The 11,273-nt window shown below is 40.6% G+C and overlaps 1 protein-coding gene across 1 annotated transcript; it reads right to left on the bottom strand.

The window, feature by feature from the left end:
- Positions 1-830: 830 nt before the first annotated feature.
- On the bottom strand, positions 831-11,193 carry LOC116873029 (hyaluronidase-4). The gene is made up of 3 exons (XM_032866644.1): positions 10,240-11,193; positions 2,835-2,924; positions 831-1,232 (listed from the first exon to the last, which is right to left on the bottom strand). Exons 1-3 carry the CDS (start codon positions 11,191-11,193, stop codon positions 831-833), a joined length of 1,446 nt encoding a protein of 481 aa, XP_032722535.1.
- Between the last annotated feature and the right edge of the window lie 80 nt (positions 11,194-11,273).

Consider the following 11,273-nt stretch of genomic DNA (forward strand, 5'->3'; position numbering starts at 1 on the left):
AGCACTTCTGGGTCCCTTAAATGTTTATTAAATATTTTTTAGTGATGATTTTGCTTGCAAAAGACACCAACCACCTTTTTTATTAGCATGACATCAGTTTCTGGATCTAGAGCAATGTCAGCATGGGCAAGCATGAATACTATCCTGCAGCTCATAGTGTTTAAATTGCCAGGGTCTGTGAGAGAAGGACTCGGTAGTGGGTGAGAGAAGTGCCATATTGGAATAGATGGCTTTGCAATGAGTTGGGAACAGTTCCCCTTGCCTCAGTCTCTGCACCTCCATGAGAAGCCACATCAGGACCTGGTTTTGCAGTCAGTGTGCTCAGGTGAGGAACAGAAACCCAGAGTGAACCTAAGGCTGGAACAAGGAACGTTGCCTTTGGTTCCTTTCAGTAGATCGAGTGACCAGCTCTTACCCTGAGGTGACCTCTTCTATGGAATCAAATGATTACTTAGTCATCTGTTCGTAATACATTGCTGACCAGAAAAACCAGACTTTGAAATCAATAATTTAATATGTACACACACAATTAATATGTACACACACATTTGTCATTCATATAAAGACAAAAATAAACTGGGTCTGGTTTAAATACAACTTAACATTCCAGAGTAATGAAGACTGTACTGATTTTATTCCTGGATCTGGTTTCTTAGCCAGATCAGAGCCAAATAAAGCAATATGTTCGTGTTTATGTTAAGTGACATACATAATGTCTACTTAGGATACCTCTCAGTGGCTTTCAGAAGGAAAAAAACCCATCCTAAGTTTCATCTCTTCTCTAGGTGACTACGCTATAGGCCGTAAATCTCCCTTTAAATTCAACTATCTCACAACCAAGCTCTCTGAGAACCTGCTAAAACCAGCAGGCACAGTGTTATCAGTGAGCCAGAAAAAGAGAAAACCCCGGAGCCCCCATCAGCCATCTTGGTCCCTCTGCAGTCGGCTCCTTCGTACCCCCGATAACAATGACAGGAAAATTTCTTCTCCATTGCTTCCAGGTCTGTATCCGATGCTTTTCCTTTCACAGTAAATTCTCCATCCTCGGAGGCCGTTATGTGGTAACTTTCAGGGTTCAGGTGAAGGTAATCCGGGGCTTTCCATGCTCTCCTTCTGCATCTCCCGTTCCCGCTGCAGAGGTGAAGGCTGCACACCTCAGCTGCTCGCGTCACGTTGACTATGTAGCTCCCTAAATCAGAACTCACGTACTGCTTCACCTTTGTACAGTTGCCCTAGAAATGTGGAAACAAATGGGCTTTAGTGGGTTTGAGCACTGATAGGGTTTGAGCATCTAGGCCCCCAAGGCAGTTCTTTGGCCTTGAGTGAAACCTAACATCTTGGCTCCAGTTGGTTCATCTCTGAGGCTCAGGTGCTAAAATACAGGGGAGCTGATCAGAAAGGATGAAAGGTCCAAGGGGCAGGAGATGGAGAATAGGGTACAAAGAAGCTAAGCCACTGAACTTGCAAATGGGTCCCAGAGTCATCGTATAAGGACCCTGCCTTCTTCCAATTTACCTCCTTTTTTTCTCCTTCTAGCTCCCAACTTAATGAGTGTGAAAAAAAAGAACAAACCCAAATTAGAAATCATGCCAGAGCTGCTTTCCTCTGGCTGCTTTTTGGGGTGTTCTGTACCTTTCATACTTGTGTAGGAACCTGAATCCTCATAGTCTACTGATTTATTGTTAACAGTCGACCGGTAGGTTCCTGGATTTTCCTGTCAATTACACAAAAATATCAACTGCCCTGGGTTCTGGACTTCTGTATACAATTCAAACATGGGAAAGCCTGAATAGGTCATTTTTTTTTTTTTTTATGGTTCCTACTATGTGTTCTAAACAGAGGCCACCTGGTTTGTGCCCTCTGCTTCCTCTCACCAGCCACACAGGCTGGAGAGGAAATACTAACACCTAGAGAGTCCAGAATTGATTCTTCCCACTTCTACCTAATTCTTATATTAGACAGGGGAGACTTTTAAGCTGATATTGTCAGCTTAAAAGTCAGGTTAAAACAAACAGTTTCATGAAAGAGATCTTGACAGCAACAAATTGAACCTGTGCACTTCTCCGAGTAATATCAGGTCATCACGAACTTGCAAAGAATTCAATTTAACAAAAAGTGTTGAGGATACAAGTACTACAATTCCAGGCAAATGTATCATACTGTAGAGATATAAACAAACAGCATCTGGAAATACAGAAGAGATTGTGACTAATATGGATTGGGAAAAACTAGAAAGACTTATTAGAGTAAATACTATGAGCTGGGAGAAATTTGAAGAGAGCTATACATCTCACTTTAAATGCTATTAATTTTCAGCTAATTTCCCCACAGAGGAAAAATAGATTCAATGCAGAGATTAAAAACTTACCATCTGTTTCTTCTTCTCAAAATAGGATATAACACATTTAATGTAGTAGTTAAATGCACGTGCTCCAGAGTCAAACTGTGGTTAATGCCAGCTTCACCAGTAAGTAGCCTAACTAGCTGTTACCCTAGTTGGATTTCCTTTCTTGTTTCTTCATCAATAAATGAGGATGGCAGTCCCTACCTCATAAGGGTTATTATGGCCAGTAAGTGAGCAAATCCCAAACAAAAAGCATTTAGCACAATCTGAGCACATAATAAGTAGCCAACGAATGTCAGTATTATGATTACTGTCTTAACAAAAGTTGATAATACTATTGAGCTCCTTCAATTATTAGGCATTGATTTAGACTTTAATTCTAAAGCTACTTTATTGTGGGAGCCATGAGAGCTCCGACTGGAGTTAACTATCCAAGGAAAGAGCAAAGACTTTAAATAATATTAACTATACCTTTAAGGTTCCACCTTACCTCAGATGAAGTTAAATTCATGTCTCCCCAGATGACAATGCCTGCCGCTCCCAAGGCAGCACTTTCTCCAATGGTACTGATTAGATCTTGCTAGATTGAAGAGATTAGAGTTCATTATTCATGATATAAAACAGTACTCCAGGGATTAGGATTAGAGGCTGAGTGCACTATAATATAATAGGAGGATTCTCCACCTTCTTAGAGTAACACAAATGTTAAATAAACCAAGGCTCAAAAATCACGCTCCATGATCATATGGAAAAACATACTAAATATTTTTAAAGAAAAACTTGCATTTTGCCAAACAGGATATCATTTTGATGACAGCCTAGAAATAGCCACCAGAAGCTGTCTAATCAAAAGTCAACTGGGGCTAATACACACAAACCAGCCATATGGACATGACCCAGAAACAGAATCTGAAAGTTTTTCTTCAAATGTGGAGAATACCTCACATTCCTCTTAGCTAAATTCTCTTCCCAATTTGCAACACTCCCGGGAGGACTTTGCCTCTCTCCCGGGAGGACTTTGCCTCTACAGGGACCCGGGGGGGTTTTGTGTCGTTTGGATCCCAAGGCCAGGCAAAGCGACTCAGTGTTAAGGACCTACAGGTTCTGATTTGGTCCACCCTTACGTTTGGTCTCTGAAGCTATTTGTGTCTGATTTCAATGTACCTGACTTAATGGGTTTTATTTATGACTCAACCAGTCATGATAGAGCTGCCCGACTTTTTCTCTGTATGTTAAGTAAATGAAAACAAAACTTCAGTAGGGGATTTTTGGTTTTGTCATCCTAAAGGATTTAAGTGTTTAAGGATTAACATGGATTGAGGCCATTTCAGAAGGAAATTAGGAGTTGAAGGTATGCAGTTGGTTTCCTAATTTAAGGTCCTGTGGTAGGTTTCCTAGATAAGTTTATTAAATTATAGTATATTCTCTGACGGTTTAGGATCCTAAGCATTCACCTTTTACTGCAAGGATGAATTTCCATCAGTTATATGCTGGAAAATGTAACTCGGTGATTTGCTGGGAAATAAAAGCAGAACTTTATAATTGTATTTTGCCTGGGAACTTTTCTATTAAAATCAACACTTGGGAGATACATCTTCTTATCTGTTCACTTTTATGGTCCACTCAAAGGTTTTACGATCTCAGTGTCTTAAGTTTTATTCTTCTGGATATTTTCAAGAAGGGTGGAGATTTTGGTTTAAATGACTTTCCCTTTCAGGTTCAGATCCATTTACATTTCTGTGGCCACGGAGTCTGCTGAATAGGTCAGAGCTCACATAACAAGAAAGGAAGTTTTCATGAGGCTCTAGTGAGCTAGGGGAAGTGAAATGTTTTTGAAAATTATCTGTGATATGGTGAATATGGGAGGTGCCAGCCATGTAATGCCCAGAATGAGGACTCTGCTGGGTCTACACCCATTGCCTCTTTTGGCAAAGATACAAGGAGCAGGGAACCTCCCTCCACTCACATTGAAGTTAGTGAAGCCCTAATCACATCATGTGACCAGAGGGGCCAAATCCCCCAGTGGCCTTCCATGAATTACTATTACATGTATGTTACACCTTTTTCAGCTGCCCCATAGTTCTTGAATATTCTGTTCTGGGGTTTGTTTTGTTTTGTTTTCCCAGCCTTTGTTCTCTTTGCTTTTCAGTTTCAGCAGTTTCTATGGAGACATCCTGAGGCTCTGGAAATCTTTCCCCAGCCCTGTGCAGTCCAAAGCCCATCAAAGACATTCTTTATTTCTGCTATAGTGTTTTTGATCTCTAACATTCCTTTTTGATTATTTTGTAGCATTTCCAGCTCTGTGCTTACATTGCCCATCTGTTTTGCATGCCTGTCTACTTTATCTATTAGAGCCCTTTGCATATTCATTAGAGTTGTTTTAAATTTCCAGTCTGGTAATTCCAACATCCCCACCATATCTGAGTCTGCTTCTGATGCTTGCTCTATATCTTCAAATTCTGTTTTTGCCTGTTAGTATGTCTTGTAGTTTTTTTCTTAATAGCTAGACATGATTTAATTTATTCTTGATGGGCAAATAGCTCATACTAGGTAAAAGGAACTGCTATAGATAGGCACTCAGTAATGTGCTAGTTAAGATGTAGAGGAAATGGAAGTGTTCTGTGTTCCTATGATTAGTTCTCAGTCTTTTAGTGAGCCTTTGCCTCTGGACTGTGAAATTCACAGGTTGATCAGTTGTGTTTCCCACTTCTTAGGTGGGATAGGCGGGCTAGATGGGGTTAGAGCCGGGCATTTCCCTTCTTGCAAGTGGAAGACTAGAGCCAGCTGGACTTGGGTATTTCCCTTCTCCCAGTTCACCTAGGCTCTGATAAGTCCCCAGTATGTTTGGTACTGGTTAGTTTCTCCTGAGGGCAGACCTTGTTAAGAAGAACAGAATGTTCTTGAGTATTCAAAACAGTTCTTTTTCTCCTGCCCCCTGCCAGATGCACTAGAAGATTTTTCTCTGATATTCACTGTGAGTATCCGATAAGCTTTTGGAGAGAAAACTCACAAAATTATATCCCTACCCATGACTGAGTCCCCTGGAGTTTTTATCTCTCAGATTGGTCCTTGCTGAGTCTCCAGCAATTTGTCAGTTATAATTCAAGTTACCCTACTCTGGCTGTGGTTCCCACAGAGGTTTGTGTTCTGGTAAGTTGTGATTCTCTATATTTACCTGTTTTCCTCTTGAATTTTTAGGGCAGCAGTTTGCCCCATGTCTTCCCTTCTCATGAATCTAAGAAGAGTTGATCTTTCTTTCTTTCTTTCTTTCTTCTTCTTCTTCTTCTTTTTTTTTTTTTAAGAAGACTTGATTTTTCAGTCTGTTTAGCTTTTTACTTATTAGGATGGTGTGGTAACTTTCAAGCTTCTTACCATGCTGAACTGGAAACCCCAAATCTCCCATGAATTCCTTTGGGCGAAAGCAGTGTCATCAGAGGGAAGTGGGAAACACAGCATTTACAGGTTATAAGTAAGGAAGCTATAGATGTTTGCCATGAAACCCACACCTTCTGAAGCTAATTATCAGAAAGGAATGCTGGGGGCATCTGATTGGCTCAGTTGGTTAAGCATCTGCCTTCAGTTGAGGTCATGATCCCGGGGACTGTGATTGAGTCCCACATTAGGCTCCTTGCTCAATGGGGAGTCTTCTGCCTTTCTCTCTCCCTCTGCCTCTCCCCCTGCACGTGTGCTTAAGCGTTCTCTCTCTCTCTCTCTCTCAAATAAATAAATAAATAAATAAATAAAATCTTTTTAAAAAAATGGAATGTTAAGTTTCTTCCCAATGTGTCCTTTAGAGTTTATTGGAACTGATTCAACATGGCGAGTCTTCATGCACATGTTGACTATAGGTAAGGAGTCAATAGCAGATATTAAAGCAAATTTCTCTACCAGATTAGCTCGCTGTCACCTAGCTGAGAGCAGGGTGCTGAATGAATCACAGAGCAGCTATGTTTTGGGGACCAAAAGAGCAAGGCTCTATTCAGTGAGGGAAGTGACAGGTAAGATGCCTCTGGGAATAGATAAGGACCACATGAGAGTGTGAGCTACGTAAGTGATGTCACATGAAAGAAGAAATAAGGAACGGCGCATGCTGTAACAGCAACAAATATTCCAAGTCCTAGCATTTTCTCCAGCTCTCCCTCATGCTCTCCACAGTGCATGTAAGTAAGGTGCCCACTGTGGGGAGCTGGAGCAACACCAATGAGCTCCTTGTGTGTTACCAGAGGAAATACTAATTAATTAGAGGGAAAGACATTTTTAAATCTACAGTCAAGAAAACTCCCTTCATTATTTTTAAAAACATAACATCAAGTTTTATTTAGGTTGTGTATATGTAAGTGGTATAGGCAATCTTTCGTGTGAAATGAGGTGTTACTGCCCCTATATCGTCCCACTACGAATGCTGATTATGATTCCATTCTTAGATATTCCTTTCCAAGTTTAAGGCTTTGGTACCTGGTAAAAAGTGACAGCTGCACCACATATATTTTTAAGTGTCTCAAATTTTCATATGTATTTTCTCATTTGATTTTCATAATACTTCTGCTAGGTAGATAGGGCAGGTAATACTGTCTCATTTTATTTATTAAGATAATGAGGCACCGAGGTTGGACAGGTGAGGAAATCTGCTACTTATTGGTAAATCGTTACTCTAATCCTAACTATATATGTATGTATACACATGCACAAACATGCACATACAAAAACACACTCTAAACTGCAGATATCATGGGGCTGGCTGGCTCCGACAGTGGATTATGTGACTCTTGATCTCAGGGTTGTAAGTTTGAGCCTCACATTGGGTGTAGAGATTACTTAAAAATAAAAAGTTGGGGCATCTGGGATGGCTCAATTGGTTGAGTGTCTGCCTTCAGCTCAGGTCATCATCCCAGGGTCCTGGGATCAAGCCCCACATAGGGCTCCCTGCTCGGTGGGAAGTCTGTTTGTCCCTCTCCCACTCTCCCTGCTTGTGTTCCCTCTCTCGCTGTGTCTCTCTCTGTCAAATAAATAAATCTTTTTAAAAAATAAAATTAAAATTAAAAATATTTTTTTAAAGATTTTATTTATTTTTTTGTCAGAGAGCAAGCAGAAGTAAGCAGAGTGGCAGGCAGTGGCAGAGAGAGAAGCAGGCTCCCTGCTGAGCAAGGAGCCCGATGTAGGACTTGATCCCAGGACCCCAGGATCATGACCCGAGCTGCTTAACCAACTGAGCCACCCAGCTGTCCCAAAAAATTAAAAATCTTTAAAAAAAAATTAATTGCAGCTATCTTTCAGAAGATTAGAAATGGACACAAACCATTATTAGTCATTAATGATTTGGTACAAATGAATGTCAGGTTTTTAAAATTTGTGGGCAGATTTTTATGGAGGATAGAATAACATGGTGGGTAAACTGATGGTATAAAACATTTGGAAGTACTTTACCATTCAGAAATTTTCAGAATGATAGTGAATGATTCTTGGGACTGCCAAAGAAAACTGTTTCTTGATGAGACCCTAACTGTTGTTCCTTCTTTTCTTTCTTTTTTTTTTTTTTTTAAGATTCTACCCATCTATTTGACAGACAGAGATCACAAGTAGGCAGAGAGGCAGGCAGAGAGAGAGGAGGAAGCAGGCTCCCTGTGGAGCAGAGAGCCCGATGTGGGGCTCGATCCCAGGACCCTGGGATCATGACCTGAGCCAAAGGCAGAGGCTTTAACCTACTGAGCCACCCAGGCCCCCCTGTTCCTTCTTTTCTTAAAACAAATATTTCTGAGGCTGTAGCTACTCAAGGAATCTTATCTAGGTTAATTAAATGTGCAGAATGTACCAGTAGTGTAAGCTAATCTTTCAAAATGAACACTTTATCCCTTAAAGTTTATTGTTTCTTCTAAAAGTAAATTTATTATCATCAAAGGTAGAAACTTGTTTAAGTGAAATATTAAAAGGAAGAAGTTTCACAGAAGAAAGTAATATTTAACTTCCAGTTCCAGGGTCAAGAAGATCTAGAGGACTTTTTAAGCCTCCCAGGTGGTACTAATTCCTATCATTCTTAATCATTTGTTGATGCCTTTTCTGGGAAGTACAAATATCAGTCCACACAATGGAGACTTTTCTCTTCTTACTCATCTCATTAATGATGTCCAAGGAATAGCATTTACCAAATCCTGATACATCTGTGCCTTTTCTTCTTCTGAGGATTAGGCATATTCTCTATATGCTCTGTAGATACCTTCTAGTCATGCCAAAGCCCTCATCTGGGTTTCCTGAGCCTCACTCTTTGGAGGCTTCATAGTCAGAACATCTCTAAGCATAAGTGTATTAAAATATACTCTGGTGATTTGAAACTTGCAATGGTGGAGAAGGAGGAAATGTGATAAACCGATGGTATCCAGTAATATCTAAAAATACCACTGCACCACCCATGTGAAGGCCTGAACAAGTTCACACAGGGGCATCTGGGTGGCTCAGTGGGTTAAGCCTCTGCCTTCGGCTCAGGTCATGATCCCAGGGTCCTGGGACTGAGCCCCGCATCGGGCTCTCTGCTCAGTCAGGAGCCTGCTTCCCCCTCTCTGCCTGCTGCTCTGCCTACTTGATCTCTCTCTCTGTCAAATAAATAAATAAGTAAATCTTAAAAAAGAAATTAAAAAGAAAGTTTACACATACTTATTGAAGTCCAGCCATTAGAGCAGCATCTACTTTTAAGTGTTTATCTCAAGAAGGTTCCATTTGAGTTACCAGAGTAGCAAAGGGAGAAGAAGGGAGAGAAAACTGAGCTGAAAGTTCATCTATTTTAAAAGTTACCCTTATGGTTTGTGGGAGGCCTTTGGCTACAATAGTAAAATAAACAATAAAACTTGTAAGTTTTACCCTAGGGTTGCAAAACCATCTGCTAGTGATGAATTTATGATTGAAATTTTTTTATTATTTTTAAAAACTTTTAAATTGTGGGAAGAAGACACATAAAATTTACTCCCTTCACCATTTCTAAGTTCAGTAGGGCTACATATAGTCACATTACTGTGCCTCCCTTATACCTTTTATCAAAACTGGTATTATGCATTAAAAAGAAAACATTTTTTTTTCTTGACATTAGATGGTAAGGCCAGAAGCAAGAATGCTTCCAATAACACTTCCAAATGTGAGGGCAAACTACTCCATTTTAAAATATCCTCTCTGATTTTCCAGCCTGTCCACCACCAACTGCTTTAATAAAGGCCAGTCATGAGGGAGCACCATCAAAGCTGGGGAGGAAGGAGGGAGGAGTTGCTCTTATTGCCTTTTAAGCTTCCCTCCATAACATGTTGCTTAAAAGAATAATAAATAATTAAAGTTCAGTTGGCATAAATGAAGAGTCTAAGAGGATAGCTAATCAAAGGAACAATTATGGGGGCGACTGGGTGGCTCAGTGGATTAAGCCTCTGCCTTCAGGTCAGGTCATGATCTCAGGGTCCTGGGATCGAGCCCCGTATCGGGCTCTCTGCTCAGCTGGGAGCCTGCTTCCTCCTCTCTCTGCCTGCCTCTCTGCCTACTTGTGATCTCTGTCAAATAAATAAATAAAATCTTAAAACAAAACAAAACAAAAACGAAGGAACAATTACACTGCTTTCTAAGAGACCACTAATTGGGAATTCCTCAAAGAACACAATTAACAAAGAAATGTCTCTTTGAGGGGGCACCCTGGGTGGCTCAGTCTGTTAAGCATCTGCCTCTGGCTAAGGTCATGGCCTGAGGGTCCTGGGATCCTCCTGGCAGGCTCCCTGCTCAGTGAGGAGTCTGCTTTTCCCTCTTCCTTTGCTCCTCCCCCTGCTTGTGCTCTCACTCTCAAATAAATAGATGAAATTTAAAAAAAAAAAAAGTCTCTTTTAAAGACAGGGAGGAAACCCCTCCCCCATCTTTGGCAAGGGATATCTTACCTTAGAAAGAAAAAATAAAGGTTCGTTTCTGTAGCCTAACCTTGTGTAGACAAATACAGGCAGAGCGTAATCATGGGATGTCATAGTGGAGATCCTCATGGATTCATGCACTCGAAATTGTGAGAAGAGCAAAATGTTTTCGTTGTCGCCAAGAGATTTTCTGACACCAATAGAAGGATATAAAGCAGCACTGCTATTCCAGAGCCAAGAGAGCTCATTGTTTCTCAAAACTTCCTCTTCTGGGCATGACCCAGTATAATTCGGGGCATAAACATCATAATTGTGGCAATCCGGATATAAATAATAACCCCAGAGGCCCTTGGGTCTACTCCTCATTCCCAGTTCGATGGTTTCCTTCATGAAAGCTTTTGCACTTTCTTCAAATGTTGCTTTGGCTAAGTATTCAATATCAGTAGCTGATACGTTCTCTTGCATATCAGAAATAAGCTTTCTTGACTTCTGTCTGTAAACATCTTTAGTGTTCCAGTTACGGGCCCACTGGGGTCGCCAGTATTCCCAATCTATAACAGCAAGGCCACTGAAATCTTCAGCAGGGATGTAATAATTAATATCTTGGCCAGCTTTTCCTAGATGCACTTGCAAGCTTATGTTCTGGGGGAGACCCCCATTAATGGGAACCCCCTGGGATGTATACCATGGATAGTATCCCAGTCTGTTGACGTAAAATATGGTGACATTTTGCCCCCTGGCCTTGGCCAGTGGGCTTCCAATCACCTGAAACATTTTCAAATTTAGTCCTATATTATATTTTACCAAACACTGATCCGTTGGAGCATTCCAAGCAGCTATAAAAGGTTTCCTTTGATAAATTGGAAGTCGGGCAGGTTTCAGAGAAGAGAGAGACTTCAAAATGAAGAGTATGAGCAGCCATGATGTGAGATGTATTGGTTGAACAGCACAAAACCTTAATTGTCCTTCAGATAATACTTTCATGATAAGATAAAACCTTATCTTCTGCTTTAATACACAGTGGAAGACCTGTAGGGAGATGTATTTTTCTATTAGTGATATTT

This window comes from Lontra canadensis, unplaced genomic scaffold (genome assembly GCF_010015895.1).
Source record: "Lontra canadensis isolate GAN:19392208 unplaced genomic scaffold, GSC_riverotter_1.0 scaffold2, whole genome shotgun sequence".
Classification (NCBI taxonomy): domain Eukaryota; kingdom Metazoa; phylum Chordata; class Mammalia; order Carnivora; family Mustelidae; genus Lontra; species Lontra canadensis.